The following is an 18,291-nucleotide window of genomic DNA, read 5'->3' on the forward strand; positions in this document are numbered from 1 at the left end:
ACTTTAAATCAAGTATTTACTTTGGCTGAATATGATACTCTGAGCAATTCTTGTTCAGTGCTGTCTAATGACACAAATAAATGCAAGGTCTTTTAGGACAAACAGTGTGTTTTATTTATCTTAGCATTCTCAATATTTCGCAGAGTGTGAAACCCACAGCAGGCACTAAATAAGTTACCTTTGAATTAAGCATATGCATTTATTCTTAATATTTTGTCAGGTGTTAGAGTTGTTACACTGAGAGCCTTTGGAGATCCCTTTGCTCTTGCGTGTTTACATCATGGCTCTTGCTTTAGCCAAATAGAAGTAAGTTATGTAAAATAAATCCCTGGCATGATACTTAAGATATTTAATTTTAATTCCATTGAATAAAAATACACTGAAAAATGCAATGACTCGAAATTTGTTCCTTGGGAAATCTTAGTGTGTTTGTAGAATGTTTAAGCACATTGCTATGTGCTCCATGGTATGAACGCCTTGATTTTAGCATGCTGGGAACCATGATGTGCTTGATTGTCCAAACTCTCTGTGCTCACTTTCTCTCATCTAGGCTTGTTTGTCTGTCTGTCACTGGTTTTCACTGTGATTTTATTTTCCAGGGACTTGCTTTGGCACATTTTGTGTGGATTGTACCTTTACAAGTAGCGCTTCTGATGGGGCTACTCTGGGATTTGTTACAAGCCTCCGCCTTCTGTGGTCTTGCTTTCCTCATAGTCCTCGCCCTTTTTCAAGCCGTTTTGGGAAGAATGATGATGAAGTACAGGTAGCAGCACTCTAGTTACATAGCTCAGAAGGGTTTTGAATTAGATTTTCACAAAGTCTACTGTAGTAAAACCAGGACTGCTCTATTTACTGAACCGGGACCTACTTGGAGTTATTTTAATGGTGTAAATAATACTCCCTATATCAATGGGACATTTTTTGGGGCTTATCAGTCTATAGAATTTCTTTTTAAATACATGAAGATTCAGTTCATTTGGATAGATCATAAGATTAGGTAGAATGGATAAAGCATATATGTGCATGGGAGGGAATGCAAAAATTTTGGATAGTTTTATAGGTTTTTTCCTGCTCTGGTTGATGGATCATCACAACAGAACCTTAGTTACTTTTTATTACAGAATGAACCAGTGATACCAGTCCCAGTGTATGAAAGAGGACTGTATACAGATTTTGGAGTCTGCTAGCTCTTGGCTTGAGCCCCAGACTTTACGCTTACTAGTTACATGACCTGACTCAAGCCATCTCGCCTCACTGAGTCTCTGGTTTTTCATCTTTGAAATGGAGATAACCACTTTTCCTGGAGTGCCATGATGTGTCCCATGCTGGGGTAGTCTATGGAATGTGCCTAGTAGTGTCTGGTACATAGAGGGCATTTACTAAAAGATAGCAATTTTTTTTTGTTATCATCTATCAGATAATAAATGTCCATCTGTTTAATAAGAAGTGTGGCCTTTTAAAGAAGCCTTTGTACTTCTTAGTGACAATTTGACTTGGTCTTACTAAATATCTGATTGATTGATTGATTGATTTACAGAGATCAGAGAGCTGGAAAGATCAATGAAAGACTCGTGATCACCTCAGAAATGATTGAAAATATCCAATCTGTTAAGGCATACTGCTGGGAGGAAGCAATGGAAAGAATGATTGAAAACATAAGACAGTAAGTCCTTCTGATAATTTCAATATCATTAGCCAGTTAATGTTTAATATTTTAAAAAAGAGTATGTCACAATGGACTTACTTCCAGTTCATATTTGAAGTTTCTGGCAATCAGTTGTTTTAAGTTATATCACTATTCATGCATCAGTATCAAGTGGCATAAAGTCATTTTCACGGGCTGTAGTTTTATGTAGTTGGCTAAGTGTGTTATTTTTCATTACAGGGGTATTTCTGCTTTGTGAAAGAATCTCCTATATGTGTTTCTAGCTGCTTATTATACTTATTTGACTAAAATAATGATCACGATGCTGGAGGCTGATTGAAAGCTTAAATGAAACCACCAGAGTCATAATTGTATAATTCTGAACCAAATAAGTGTTTTTTTGTTATTCCATTTCACTTATGTTATAGCTCATGAAAAATGAAAAAAACCTTTCTCTTTGGTTAACATATCATATCATTGTTCTTCCTTAACTTAAGAATAATAATCCAGGGTAATATCCATAAATTGTGTTTCTAGAAACCTTGCACTTGAGAGGTCAGCTCAAGCAATGAAAGCCATCACCTGAGATAGACTCAGTACTTGGCACTAGTCTTGTTTCACCTCAGATAACCTCTCTTTCACTAATTGGTAAAGATTATATCCAGCAAAAAAGTACAGCCCAGCCTGAGATACGATTCCTGTGATAGTTTGGGACACAATATAAATTAGGGCATTTCTGCAGCCATGAGAACATTTTTCTTCAGTCAAGTTTCATGTTCTACAAACTGCAGTCAAAAAGGGTTCTAGGTGACTTAGTGATAGACATACTACTGTTGAAGACCAGATGATTTCAGGTCCAATAGCACATGAGAGTTTCACAGGGAAAATATACTAAAAAGCAGAATAGCCTTTTGGATGGTGTGAATATGGTTATGAGGACTTGGGGCTGCTGATCCTGGTGGACAGTGGTAACTGAGCTGCAGGTGTGTGATTGGAACAACAAAAGAAATGCTGAAATATTAAGTCCTTTGCCATGTAAATAGAAAGAGTGAAAGAGTAAATATTTCCCAAACATTATAGGTCACCTGTTTTTATTATGCCTTTCAAGACAAATCCAGGAAAGGAATTGTATTTTCTTTCCAGAAACATCCTTAAAGATCTCGGGGAATTGTTTAGTCGTTGAAAGTCGTTTTTCTTATTAACAAGTGAGTTCTGCATCTTACTTGTCCCCTTGGTCACTTCTATGCCTATGGGCACAGGCATACCAAGAATGGGATGAGGAGTTGATCAGAGGATCCGTTGTCTCGGGCCTCCAGATAAACTCCTGGTCAGGTCATTCTAGGTGCTGACTTCTCTTGACTTTGGTTTTTATTTTTCTTCTTCCTCAAAGGATGAAATTCATCCCTTCTATTTCATGTTTCTGTCTGACTGATTCTAATAGCAAATGGTTGGTTGTGACTTGTGTGATCTGGTTCCTTAATCTGGCACGAAATTGTTAACCAAAAAGGCTGGGAAGTGCTGGTGTAAATATGGGAAAGCAAGAATTGCTTCTACTCAAAAGAGCAAATGTAATATTCTGGAAGAAATTGGCAGGATGCACTTCAACGGGGTGATTACCTCAGCCTGGGCCCCTGTTGAACTGGGCAGAGACTGTGTAAAACTCTGCCAATCTCCTCCTTTATTGCTCTTCTGTAATAAAGTCACTTTCAAGTTTTTTTTTAAATAAGAAACTGATAAAGTATTTTTATGACTCATAAAGTACAAGTGATTTTATTATGGAGAGTACTGTTTTCTGGGTGATCCTTAGAAATGTTGTTAGTCCATCCATCATTTTTTTCTTGTCATACCACTTCTTCCATTTTCCTCAGTGGTTTCTAATACATTTCAACAACAATTTTCATGAATTTGTGAACAAGTTTGTGAACAGAGTATTCTAGCATTTTATTAATATCAACCTAGCCAATATTCTTTTTTTTTTTTTTTTTCTGTTGAAGATTAAAGATTCTAAGCATAGATTCTTAGTGCCAGGTCCTCTGCTGTGCTCTCGTTTATCTTGGCAACGACTCTGCCTGGGAGATGGTATGTTTCCCTTCCACACACGCAGATTCTGTAGGATCAAAGGGAAGAGCAGTTGACTTAAGATGGCATAGTTATCACTGGCAGAGCCAGGGGTCAAACCCCAGTGAGATTCCAAAATCACAGTCTGCCTTCGGTGCCAAATGATTGAAATAAGTAAACATTAGACCACATTAGATTATGAATCACGGTCTAGGTTGGGCACGTGGAACTTCATTTTTTTTTATCAGAGCGCTCAGGATTAGACTTTTTTTCAGACTAAAAAAAAAAAAACATTTTTTTTTTCTGAATTCTACCACTTGAGAATGAGAACTCCGAATTCTACACATGTGTGAAGCTAGTCCCCAAATGCCAGGCACAGCCGTTGCTGTTGCTCCCTCCCCCCAGAACCCTCTACTTCTCTGTTCATGGCTGCCTTTCCCCCTGCAAGAGCCAAATAGGAGGATCACAACTGACTTTAATTTTTCTGGTCCTGGCCGAGTGGGATGGAGGTTGAAGGCAGCGTTGTTCTCTCTTATTACCAGCATCGGCGCTCCCTGTTTTCTGCGTGCTAGAGCGCTGAAACCTCTTCTCTATGTGTAAAAAAACAAACAAACAAACAAAAGCCCAGTTCACATTTGCAGTTCAAACTAGAAGATAAGAAGTAAAAAAAAAAAAAAAATGGTTGTTGCGGGGGCATCTGGCTGGCTCAGTCGGTGGAGGGTGTGATTCTTGATGTTGGGGTTATAGGTTTGAGCCCCATGATGCGTGAAGAGATTACTTAGAAATAAAATCTTTAAAAAGTGATTTTTGCAAATAATTATACTAAAGTTAGAGACAGAGAGGCTATAGCAGCTACTCTTTTGTAACTTTTTAAAAGTTACCTGCAACAGAATCACTTGGGTTCTTGTTTAAAACATGGATTCTGGAAGCCTCAGTCAGTATCTCTGAGTGGTGGGCCTGACACTGCATTGTAACAAGTTTGTCGGGTGATTCACCCGTGCTAGTGGTTTGAGAAACCACTCCTTTGTTGTTTAGATGTTGTTTTCAGTGTTCCTCAAAGCCAAGCTAGAATTTCTAAAATGTTAAGAATCCATTAGGGAATCACAAAAGTATATTTTTCCTTTATAAATCTTGCAGTGTTGTCCTCATTTCTGCACTTAATTACTTAAAACACCAACCAACAAACAAAAAATTTGAATCAAAGTCTTACCAATCTTACAAATTAATAATGAAGTGATTAAAGATATTAAAATATTGTCACAATAACAGAAATAATAACTGAGATTATGAATTATAATTTAAAAATAATATTTACAGGTATAATGTCCAAGACACTGGTACATTCATTACCATTTCCCTCTCAGAGAAGGTAACTGAGGCCCAAAGAGATTAAATAACTTGTCCAAGGTCACACAGCTCATATAGGGCAGAGCTAGGATCAGAACACAGGCAGAAAGCCTTAAGAGCTTCTGTTCAGGTTTTACATTCCAAGATGCCTGGTATTTGAAAAGTTAATAAGCATCCCAAATTTTATATATTTTTTTTTATAGAACAGAACTGAAACTGACCCGGAAGGCAGCCTATGTGAGATACTTCAATAGCTCAGCCTTCTTCTTCTCAGGGTTCTTTGTGGTGTTTTTATCTGTGCTTCCCTATGCACTGATCAAAACAATCATCCTCCGAAAAATATTCACAACCATCTCATTCTGCATCGTTTTGCGCATGGCAGTCACTCGGCAATTCCCCTGGGCTGTACAAACGTGGTATGACTCTCTTGGAGCTATAAACAAAATACAGGTAATGTACCTAACTAGGCATCGTATGCAGTGATTTTAGAACAGTTTTGAACTTTTCTATCAAGCAAACTGTCTGGAGGTGAAGTCTTGGTCTTGGGCCTGTTCGATGCACAGGATTTCCTCTCTTAATGTCTACATGTGGTCTAATGAGCCCTTGTGATGAAAGCCTAGTGAAATAAGTGAAGGCCTGCGGGATTGTCTTAAGTCAAAGAAGTTGAGAAAAATATTATTTCTGTATTCTGGAGAATTTTATTTAAGTAATCAACCAATAGATCAGTTCTAATGAACTAGGCAAATGTGCAAAAAGATGGTTGCAGATTCATGAAGAAGTCATAAAACATTCCAGCTAAAACTAAGAATGTTCACTTTAAACTTTTTAAAGATTTTCAACCTACTTTCCAGAACATAAGATAGATAAGAATGGCATTTTATCCTAGCAATGCTGATGTAGCTGGTAGCTTGGAAGAGAAGTTCTAAAGTCCTTAGGTGATTATACCCTGTATATGTAAAGCTAATTGAATCACCAGCATGGATAAATGTGTGGTTATAATTTTTATAATTAATATGCAGATCAAAAATGTATTATTTTACTTTTTTTATATCCATTTAAATATTTAACCAGAAAATAAATCACTCTGATAGAAAGAAAAGTGAGGGTGAAGGGTGAGCCACTTTTAGGTGGTTCTGCCATTATGTAATCTTGGCTAGATTTTGCCAGTGGTGGCCCATGGACCTAATTTTGGCCTTGAACATGTTTCACTTGATCTTTAAATAATAATAATAATAATAATAATAATAATAATAAAAACAACAATAATCCATTTGCGTTGGTTGCTAGCATTTAGAAGTTGGGAGATGTTACATGTACAATAAATCATGTCTTCAGCCTCTTTTGGAGAATTAGAATATATAGTAACTGAGTCCTTTTCCCTTATAAGCTGTGGCAACTCCCCCCTCAAAGAGGGCCTGCCCTCTTCTGCACAATCTCTACTCAGCCACCCTCCTTAAGCTTATCTTAAAAATATGTGAATTTGAGATCTGTGAGTTAGACAAATTGGGGAATGTAGCTCAGAACCATAGGAGCTCTCGCACTAATTGTTATTTTTTCTGTTAACCCTTCTCAACTGAGAGAGAGAGAGATTGAGGAGAGAGATATAAAATGAACATACAGACGCAAAGAGAGAACGTCACAAAGACAGGAGAGTCACTGAACAGGAACACAGGAAGAGAAACAAAACAGGGAGAAAAAGAGAGAAACCAAAATAGAAATAGTGAGTGAGAGAAGAGTAGAGGAGAAAAAGCTAAAGTGAGGCAAGGAGCAGGCTGTCCTGTGGTGAGGACTTCAGGCGCTTAATTTTTCCTGATGCTCTCATCTTTCCTTATAGAGCCCTATTAATGTCTAATAGAGCCCTTCTTTTGGAGTCAAGGTTCAATGCTTTAAAATCAGTTATATCAGATCTTCATACCTTTACGTAACCTAGAGAAGTGATGCTATTCATGCCTCTGATAAGGAGGGTGCTGTAGACGTGAAGACTTTGGCTTTCTCTCTGTCCTAATGTTGAATTGAGGCACATTGGAGGGTAATTCAGGGAGGCCTTATAAATTCATCACCCAGGTTAACATGTAAGAGTAGAAGGAAGAATCAGTTGCATGTTAAAATCTAATGTATAAAAACAGTTTTATAAAATAGCACGTTTTAAGAGTGCATTTCAAATGTGATAAATCGAAGTGCTTGGCAAAGTAACTTTAGAACACTGTGAACAATTATTTTATTAAGAAGTAATTTCTGATATATTCATAAATCTTCAAAAAATCCAAATACAAGATACAGAACTATTTGAGTGTAAAATAGATGTAATAATGCAATAATGATATTCCAGTTCTATAATATGTTTTTGCCTTCTTTTGTAAACAGGATTTCTTACAAAAGCAAGAGTATAAGACGTTGGAATATAATTTAACAACTACAGAAGTAGTGATGGAGAATGTAACAGCCTTCTGGGAGGAGGTCAGAATTTTTTGTTTAATTGTTTGCTCTAAACACTTTAGCATTTTCTCCGTTGCGAATCTGGTTTTCATCCTAATAGACAAGAAAGTTAGAACGATAATTGCCCTGGTAGCACCAGAAAGGGAGCCACTGCCCTTGTTCGATAAATTAAGATTAGGAAGTAATGCAAACCCCGTGGGTTTTGGAGCCCGGTAAGGGCAGGGCTTGGGTTCTGGCGCCACCATTTATTCTCTGTGTGATCTAGATTGAGTTACTTGTGGAGCCTTTGGTTCTCCATCTGTAAAAGGAAATATTAATATTTCTCTTGCAACCAGTGCCTGGTTTCTTGCAAGTTTGTTGTGAAGTGTGAAGTGCTCAGCAGAGTACCACGCACATAATAGTTCCTCAAGAAATGCTCCCTTCTCTGCTCTCAAGTTTCAGCCCAATGTGTTTACTTACACTGGTCAACATAAAGATGTAGGAGAGAGACATCAATGTGTTGTTTTCTATTTCTACTTATTTCCATTCATTATTAAAAATTCCATCGTATATCTTAAAGTCAGAAAAATATTATCAAGGATATTCAGCCTCTCAAGAAGCAATATTTGATGATTGAGAACACCTATTGAGTTCCTATTTCCTTATTGCTTATATCTGCCAAGTAAAGATAGGAGTTATGAAACCAATGTCCTATTTCTGCATTTTCCAAAATATCTGCAACTGGTTATTTATATAAGCAACTTGACAGCCAGGCCTTCACTTCACCTCATTTTTGAAGATATGGGTTAGAGAATACTTTATCCGTCTAAGAAAATTGTTTGTGGGAAAATGTCAGGTCAGAAAGGGATCAGATTGATTTTACTTTTTTTGTGTTTAGGAGGTTCAAATGCTCTTCTAGGCATGAGGGAAAAATAAGAAGTTTAACATTTTCCCTCCTAATTTCAGACAAAATTGTTTCTCTGCCCCGCTGCAAAATTCTTCCATTTCCCTCTCTTTCCATCTAGTGAAATAGGTAGCATGCTTGAACCCTGACCCTGTGCCAGGTCCTAGGGTAAGCCTTTTATATGTGTTGTCTCACTTAATTCACTTAACATTCCTGTGACCTAAGTAATTTACTGATAAGAAAGTGGATGTTAAGAAAGGTCAAGGGTCTTGGCTCAGCTCACACAACTGCAGGGGCCAAAGGCAGAATATGGACCCAGAAGTCATAGTCTACAACCTGTTCACCCAACTGTTGCCTGCCATGTGGTAATATCCTCATCCTCCAGTCTTTGACTGTCACCTGCCAAACTCCGGACACTTCTTGATCATGTTTGCTCAGGATAGTGGTGTTTATTTGGAAATGTTACACTCTCAAATTTCTTCTCAGCCCATAATTTCCCAACCGTCCAGCTCTGTCTGTCTCTAAATCCTACCTTTACTGTAGTCTTTCAGGTTCAAGATTTCTAGTATCTTCATTGCTCCCTTCGAACCCTGCCTGGTTCCGTCTCTGCTGATTCCAAGCCCGGTCATTTCAGTTCTTCCCCTACAACTCTTTCAATTCCCATTTCCTTCCGCTGGATCCTTTGCTGCAAAACATTATCTTATGGACCGTGATGAAGCTATCTGGGAAAATCATGCACTTCAGTCATTTGTAAGCTCTATGCTGCTCTTGTTTCAACCTCAGTGGGGCCTGTAAACCTTCTTGGGAAATATTTTCATTTGTCTTTAGCTAATTTTCTTTACCATTTCCCCCAGAAGCTATTCCAGATTTTTACCACTTTCCCGAAAGCCCCTACTTCTCCCAGGATCTGCATGGCCTTGCCTCCTACAAAACAGAAAGAAAGGAGAAGGCATTATCATGTATGAATGCTTCCAGCTTCCCTGTTCACCCTTGGAATTATGTGTTCCTCCTTCCTTCATGCCTACGAGGAAGATGGATGTTTCCCCCTGCCCTTGACTGAACTATTACTCCTACCTTGCTTCATCTATTTAGAACAGGGGGCCAGCAGCCCTCTCTCTAGAAGCTTCAACACTTCCTTTCAACTGACTCCTTTTCCCATTCAAATATTTTCAAGTTAAAAAAAAATGTCATCCCTTGCTTTTGCCTACCCAGCTTCATCCTCCAAACCTTATCCCTCTCCATCCCTGTGTTGTCATTTCCTCATCTTTCATGGGCTGTTCCCTACCGCGGTCTGGATTCTGCCCTCGCCAACACATCAAAACGGTTTCTTTCTTCTTGAATTGATCACTTAGCTTTAGTGTGACCACTCTTTCCATATTATTTTTTCCTCAGACCATGACTTCTTACATCTTCCCTGCCTGCTGCTTCTATGGTGATGGGCTCTGGGTCCTCACTTAGGCTTTCTTCTAGCATTTCATGCCCTCTGTGGGTGACCTCAAGCTCCGAGCCAACTGACATCGATGTGCTGATGAGTCTCAAATGCAAATTTCTGGCCCCAGTTTCTCTCCTGAACTTCTTTTTTTTTTTTTTTTTAAGATTTTATTTTTATTTGACAGAGATAGAGACAGCCAGCGAGAGAGGGAACACAAGCAGGGGGAGTGGGAGAGGAAGAAGCAGGCTCCTAGCGGAGGAGCCTGATGTGGGGCTCGATCCTATAACGCTGGGATCACGCCCTGAGCTGAAGGCAGATGCCTAACCGCTGTGCCACCCAGGCGCCCCATCTCTCCTGAACTTCTTACATGTATTTCTAAATTTCCTCTGTGCTCCTCAAGCACTTCACATTCATCACTCACCAAGCTTCACAAACCTGCTCCTTTCTGTGTATTTGCTATTTCCTTTGTTGGCATCACCATCCACCCACTTACCCAAGGGACAAGTCCCTGGTGAATTATATATGATTCCACCCTCAGTCCAAACCTGGGAGTCGGTAGAATTATGAGTTACTTACTAAGCTGAAACTTAGAGAGTTTAAGCAACTAGAACAAAGTTAGATAACTAATTAAGGCAGAGCTTAAAGGTCAGCCTAAGTTTCTCTGACTCCAAAATGCTTTCCCACTCACCCTACTGCTCCTTATTTAAACAAAATGAAACAAAAAAGAGTGACTGCTGCTTTACTGTATATTGCTTTCACATGCATGATCTCTTTTGATAACCTCAACAACACCGGAGACTGAAGTTCAGAATGTTACAATGACTTGTCAACCATTAGCCAGCTAGTTGAGAAGATGTCACAAGAATGGGGTAAAGACAAAGGATATCATAACCATTTCATGCACAGCTACGGGGGACATGTAACCATAGAAACTGTTCAGTCTGGCTCCAGTTTCTTTCCTGAACGTCTTACATGTATTTCTAAATTTCATAACCATTTCATAACCAAGCAAATAAATAAAAATAAGATCAGTAGTGAGAATTCATTTTCACCTATAAAACTACAAAAAAAACCCCACAAAAAACAAATCCAAAACCAAAAAACAGTGTTGATAAGTGTTCTTGAAAACAAGCACTTTCATATAATTATTGATGGAAGAAAATTTAGAACTACAATCGACAAGTCTTGGAATTTCACATATCTTTTGCTCTGGAAATTCCACTTGTGGGAATTTATACAAAAAAAATGTGCTCCCCAATTTATAGCAAAATGTGTGCAAATAGTTTATACTCTTGGATACTATCTTACAACTAAAAATTATACTAAAAGTAATATTTAATGGTATATGAAAATATTGATGATTTATTATGTCAGAAAAAGTGGATCACCACCTTACTTTTTCTTAATTTTGTAAAAAATTATATGTATTTTATTGAAATATAGTTGACCTATTATATTAGTTTCAGGTGTACGACATAGTGATTCAACAATTATATACATTACAAAATGCTCACCATGATGAGTATAGAAATCATCTGTCACCATACAAAGCTATTACAATAATATTGACTATATTTGCTATGCTGTACCCTTCGTCCCTGGTTATATATATATATATGTATATATACCTAAAATCATATATGTTTATATGTAAGAAAGTGGAGGGATTTCTTTTTTTTTTGAAGATTTTTTATTTATTCATTTGAGAGAGACAGAGAGAATAAGCAAGAACATGAACAATGGGGAGGGGCAGAGGGAGAGGGAGAAGGAGAGTCCTTGCTGAGCAGGGAGCCTGACGCAGGGCTCAGTCCCAGGGCCCTGGGATCATGACCTGAGCTGAAGGCAGACACTTAACCAACTGAGCCACCCAGGCATCCCAAGAAAGTGGAGGGAGTTCATTGTTAAGTATGGTTTCTTCTCAGTGGTAGGACTACAAGTGATTTCTGTTTGTTCTGCTTTTCTGTATTTTCCAAATTTCTTGAAATATGCATCTTACTTCTGTAATCAGAAATAAAGGTTATTAGCCACAACACCTTCCATTGGTCCCTGTGCTTATTGGCTAAAAGTCCTGCTTCTAAGCACGGTGCGACAAATCTTTCAACAGCCTGCATTGCCCATCTTACCAAGGACACCTTTTGTCATTTTGCCACATACATCTGACATGGCCACTCACCATTGCTGAGACATATTTTGTTTTTTTAAGCCTAAACCATTGTACATGCAGCTCTGTCTTCCTGGAGCACCTATACCGTTTCTTGGTCTTATGAAATTCCACTTCTGTCCCCCCGCTCAGCCTGCAGATCATTTACTTGGTCAAGTTGTAGGCTGAGTTTCTTGCTCTCTATAATGTACTCCCATAAGATTTGCTGTGATTTTCACTTCTAGCACTAAGCATGTTTCGGTATTAATATCTACTCATACATTATTCTCCCCTGTGGGATTTTTGAAGTGGTCTTTCAGACAGAGGTGGTGCTCAATAAATAACTGTGAAATAACTAAATGAATAAGGGAGGGGCGCCTGGGTATCTCCGTTGGTTGAGGGGTGAGTGTCCGACTCTTGGTTTTGGCTCAGGTCATGATTGCAGGGTCCTGAGATTGAGCTTCAAGTCAGGTGCTGTGCTCAACGGGGAGTCTGCTTGAGATTCTCTCCCTCTGCCCCTTCCTCTGCTCACACACTCTCTCTCTCAAATAAATAAATAAATCTTTTTAAAAAAATTAATGAATAAGGGTAGAACAAATGCTTTTGTCCCATTTTATAAAGTCTTTTTGTTGTCTACTTCTTAAAAGCTTTGATTTTAGTTGTTTGAGGACTAAGGGGGACGTTAGCTGTGCATATCATGAGAACTCAAAGCAGTGGTCTTCAAACTTAATTGCTTTATGCATGACCTAAAGGAATTTTGAAAAACTATGACGCATAACCTCTGACACATTGTGAAGTTGACATAACTTTTTATGTACTTTTAAGTGGTGGCAAGAGATATAATTCTTGTTTATTGTATATTGTCTAAGTATGTTAACTGAATTTTTGTTAAAACCTTGGCATTATAGTTTGAGTGCAGTTTATGGAAGATAAATGATTTTATGAAGTCAGTTCTCATTGTTAAGTCATTCAGCTTGCTTTATGTCAGAAAAAGTACCACAACCTTAAAATGCAGATAATTAATGTGTATCAACTAAATTTGCTAAATTATTAAAAATTAAGCGAGTAATCAAATAATTAGTTAATTAAAATGCCTTATCCTGCCACTAGTTTCTATAATTTTATTCTAAGCTAGGTAAGACCCATAGATTGCCTTCAGGTGAAATGAGATGTTACCTGCTTTAGTATTTCTGGCTTTGCTTTTGTGGGACCCTCTTTCAGGAGAATATTAGTCTTCTGTGGTCCCCTTGTGTGTGTCCTAGAGGTGTTTACACTCTAGGAAGGATAGCACAGTAAAACTTAGTACTGGTGACAGGCTCCTCTTCTGTGGCAAGGGAGGCAAGTATGATTGTGAGTGGGGAAGTGGGAAAGAAGAAATGACAACAGCAAGCAGATCTCAGGCAGATTGATTTGAGGAAGGAGTATATTTGGACTTTGAGAATGTGGGAATAGATTCCCTCAAGACCGTGTGCATGAGCTTCCTCCCCATCAGTCCTTGGGGCTGCTTAGTCTGGATTGAAGACTGCTACGCTAAAGCTTCCCATGGGGCAATAGAGAAGCAGGAACTTTCGAAAGGGAATTCCTTTCTCCCAGCTATTCTCATATAAGGGAATTCATCTGAATTATCTGGCAATCTCATCACATTTATACTTAATAGCTACTTAAATGTTTTAGGCTTCTGAGGAAGGTGCCAGCGGCATGTTAGAATAGGGGTCAGATTGGGTTGTAATTCACTCTGGCCAACTTTAGTCATTTCACCTCTGAGTCACAAAGCCTGCCGCTTTGAAAGAGACGGATTGTAAAATCCAACTCCGATATTATTATTGTGCTGAGGATTAGATAATATTTATTTGCTCAGCCTATAGAAGGTACACATTTTCTTCAGTATCAAATTAAGTTTAATTTAATTTCATGGTGAGTGACAGTCTAGGATATTGAAATTATGTTTCCATTAAATGCTTTATTAAAATTGTCAGTGTTCTGCATCATGTTCTCTAGAACTTCTGCACCATGTGCTCTAGAACTCATATACTACAGAATTACACACTGTGAAGCATGGATCAGGGGCCATGTGCTTTTCTTAAGACATAAAACAAATAGCTATTGAAAATACCTGAAAAACCTACCTTTGTATTTTCTATATTTTTTTTTCAGGGATTTGGGGAATTACTTGAGAAAGCAAAACAAAACAGTAATGACAGAAAAATTTCCAGTGGTGATAACAGCCTCTTCTTCAGCAACTTCTCACTTCTGGGTGCTCCTGTCCTGAAAGACATCAATTTCAAGCTAGAAAGGGGACAGTTGTTGGCGGTTGCTGGATCTACTGGAGCAGGCAAGGTAATGTCTTCTATTCCTCCTCCTCAAGAACTTAATTTGGCATGCATTTCTTTCTTTTCCTAGGTTGTAGTGTAAGAGGGTATGTTGGAGAAATTCTTACACTGGTGGTAGGAGAAAGCTTGGATATAGTGTCCCCTATAATAAAAATTATTCTACTGATCATATTCCCTAGTCTTTTTTTTCTTCATATTAGTTCCAGCGGCTTTTTCTTCCGCATCTTTATGTGGTACATGGCACACAACACAATGTCTTTTTTTTTTCCCCATGTGCTGATCCTTACATTTATTAAAATTTTTTTTCTTTTTTTAAATTGGAACATAGTTGACACCCAATGTTACCTTAATTTCAGGTGTACGATATAACAATTGCATGCCTGTATACATTACACTATACTTACAAATGTAGCTACCGTCTGTCACCATCCAACACTATTATAATACCATTGGATACATTCCCTATGCTATACCTTTCATTCATGTGACTTATTCATTCCATATCTGGAAGCCTGTATCTCCCACTCCCCTTCACTCATTTTACCCATCCCCCCACCCTTCTCCCCTCTGGCAAACATCAGTTTGTTTTCTGTATTTATGGGTCTTTTTTTGCTTTTCGTTTATTTATTTTTTCCTTTTGTTTTTTAGATTTCACATATAAGTCAACAAAGTGTGTTATACATGGTGGACATTCAGTAACTTTATTGAATAAATGAACCATTCATTTTTACCGGTCTTTGGCATAGACATTTTTTCAGAACTGGTCCAGGAAAATCATGGCATGTATTTTACCTCAGAACCACATAGGCAGAAAGTCCCTGTTTTGTTGATTTAGGATTTTAGAGAATGGACTCAGATTTGCTTAGGATTTGTTATGAGAAAAAATTACTGAGTGGGATAGGCTTTTGAAAGAAATACATAGGAATGTTAATTTATTCAATGCTGGTCTGCTTCCCACTCCCTAACCCCACCCCAACTTATTAAAAGCCAAGAATATTTAGAGTTACATCTGACGAAAATTAACAGGTTAAAAAGCAAAAACAGCTAAAAGGTCAAACTCAAGGATGAAAGGGAAGGAAGGAAGGAAAAAAGGGAGGGAGGGAGAGAGGGAAGGAAGGGAAGGCGGGAGGGAGGAAGGGACACTGCTGCTGTAAGATAAAAATGTAAATAAAAATAGAAATTAAGAAACATTCCTGAAAGACATTCATTAATATCTAATATAGGAAGAACCATATTTTTGAAGGATTTAATTTGAAACTTGAGAAACAAAATGTTGCAGAAAACGTTTAGCCATTGAATTTGGTGTCCACAATGCTAGTAATACAATTTGCTTATTTCTCTCTCCAATTATGTTTTTCTACATGTAAAACAGACCTTTTAAATAAAGTAGCTGTAGTTTTATATTTTCTTCTTAGGAGAACTTGTTCCTCCTTTTAAGTATTATTTTTCCCTTCTATTTCTTATAGAATATTAGTAGCAATTTTCACTATTAAAATAAAAAGATAACCATAGGAGGAGTTGTTCATCAACAAATTATAGATAATCTAAACAGGAATGTTTGCTGGTGAGAGGTAATTATGTTTCATATAATTTTTAAAATTCTGTTTATATGTTTAAAGTTACTTCTTTGAAAGGTGTACAAAAGTAGCTTTGGACTCACAAATTATAAGACTTAATAGCAATTAAATTTCAGGTAATTCTATTAAGAATTGATGAGCAGATAATTTCTGGCTGGAGTTGCAGTTGGATCTTCTGGAAAGTAGCTCTGAAGACCGAGTCAGAGGAAGGCAGTGGTTCCTTAGGGATAATTAAACTCTTCTGAGGGCTTGGCAGCTCAATCCAGGGGGGAGCCTTTGCATAGTATTAGGAATGGAGTCTTTTATAATCTACCGGACAGAAGATCTAGCTAACGTATAAGATTGAATAATTGCAAATATTAACATTTGAAGTCAAATCCCATCTCACTCAGTTTGGTATATCAAAAGCCTTCAAGATAACTGAATAATTCTTCTACTTGTATGACTTAACCTAGTATGCTTGCAGAGATTTTATAGCGTAAAGGTATTCAACACAACATTGTTTCAATAACCAAAAATTGAAGGGACCCCTAAATGTCTACTATTAGGGGATCGATTAGACAAATTTTAGTGTAATTACAGAATGGCATGTTATTCAGCCAGCAAAAAGGATGTTAAAAATAACTGGGAAGGATATGTATGATATACTGTTAAGAAAAACAACTTATATTATGTACATAATGATTTGTGTTTTATAAAAGCCCGTATATAGGTATATGTGTGTCTGGAAGGACATTTATGGATCAAGTTGCTATCTCTGAGACATTGGTTACATTTTGTATCTCTAGATTTTCCAAAGTTACAATTTATATATATATATTATATATATAATTATATATATAATATATATATTGCAGTTATGTAATATATATATAATGTATATATATTAATATATATTATTTTCTTGAAACACTAAGGTCAGGTTTAATTTTATTGCTCTTTCCTGTTATAGTTGTCTAGACCGTAAGGGAACCATGTCTTCTTTATCCTGTATTCCAAGGACTATCCTAGTGCTTGACACACATTTATTTAATTGAACATCTTTGGGAAAGTAGTTTTTTTTTTGTTCTAATCTACATTAAGGGTATTTCGTCTTTGAAATTTCTGTGAATTATTTTAATTAAGCAAGATTGGTGTAAGAGTCTCAACCACTGAGTACCCTTGACCTAAGGCTGGCTTGAGGCATCTCCCCCGGGGTGGAGGGATTTTCATTTCTTCTGTTGTCCCCACCACAGCTGAAGCAGTTCTGTGGCTTTGCTGACAACTCCTGACACCACATAGTTTCTGTCATCCATCCTGACCTTACCCTGGTACTAAATTTTAGCTTGGTCTTATAATAACTGAGCAGCAAATGTGTAGAATAAGCTATTAGCGCCTACTTTTATTTACATTTAAAATAAAATACAAATGCCCATGAAGTTTTATCAACATTTATCAGCATTTTATCAACCATTTATTCAGTAGTGGTTTCACTTAATGTCCTGTCTCTCAAAATACCAAAATATTGATAAATAATTTTTTATATAATATATTTTTATATATTTTAATATTTGCATTAATAAATATTAACATTAATATGTAATATAAATAATTAAATATTATATAGATTTAACATGGGTAGTCAGATCTTTTCCATTGTTTGGGTTTATAGAGTTGTTGTTTATCAAAATAATGCTTCTAAAAATATTTAAAAATTAATATTGCATCTAGCTTTAATTTTTATACAAAAGGATTTTCCATAGAAATAAAATATTTTAGATTTTTTTCTTCATGTAATAAAAACTATAAAATATACTGAAATGTATATCACAAAGGTGTCTATTACTTAATCCTGCCTTCTTCCTATATATTTTAGTTGATATTATTATTTATTAAAATTTAACTGACAATTAAAAACTTTAGAAAATTAAAATATATAAAAAGTTGAAAAATTTCCCTTTCACTCTGTTTCTGATCTGTTTTCCTCTTTCCATCATTCTCTCTCCTAAACCAAGTAGCCACTCTTAATTTTTTGAATATATATATCTAAATAACTGCATAGTATTGTACTGTACAGGTGGATGTTATATAATGTAATGAGTCATCGATTGATTGATATTTGGGTTGTTTCCAGTGTTTTGCTGATACAAAAATAACACGGTGAATATCCTTGCACACATGCCATTTAGCGTATCTGTATCAGTAGGATAGCTTCCTAGAAATGGTATAGCATTTGTGTATTCATTTAGCTTCTGTCCCTGAAGGTTGCATTAATCTATGTGTATACCATATAATCTATATAAAAGTGTGGATTTCTCCATAGCATCACCAGCAGATGATGTTATCCAATTTTTAAATTTTTTCCAGTCTTACTATAGGGGGTAATGGCATAGCCATGTATTTTCAATTTGCATTTCTCTTATTATAAATAAAGTACGATATCTTTTCATATGCTTAAAGGTCT

The 18,291-nt window shown here is 36.8% G+C and overlaps 1 protein-coding gene across 1 annotated transcript in view; it reads left to right on the top strand.

Annotated features, from left to right (window-relative positions):
* The window catches only part of CFTR (CF transmembrane conductance regulator), a 168,940-nt gene that overhangs the window by 43,678 nt on the left and 106,971 nt on the right, over positions 1 to 18,291 (top strand). Inside the window, exons 6-10 of the mRNA XM_034671039.1 lie at positions 600 to 763; positions 1,538 to 1,663; positions 5,254 to 5,500; positions 7,415 to 7,507; positions 14,096 to 14,278. Of these exons, the coding sequence (XP_034526930.1) occupies positions 600 to 763; positions 1,538 to 1,663; positions 5,254 to 5,500; positions 7,415 to 7,507; positions 14,096 to 14,278 (813 nt within the window). The remainder of the gene's footprint in view (positions 1 to 599; positions 764 to 1,537; positions 1,664 to 5,253; positions 5,501 to 7,414; positions 7,508 to 14,095; positions 14,279 to 18,291) is intronic.

The sequence above is a fragment of the Ailuropoda melanoleuca genome, chromosome 1 (genome assembly GCF_002007445.2).
Source record: "Ailuropoda melanoleuca isolate Jingjing chromosome 1, ASM200744v2, whole genome shotgun sequence".
Classification (NCBI taxonomy): Eukaryota; Metazoa; Chordata; class Mammalia; order Carnivora; family Ursidae; genus Ailuropoda; species Ailuropoda melanoleuca.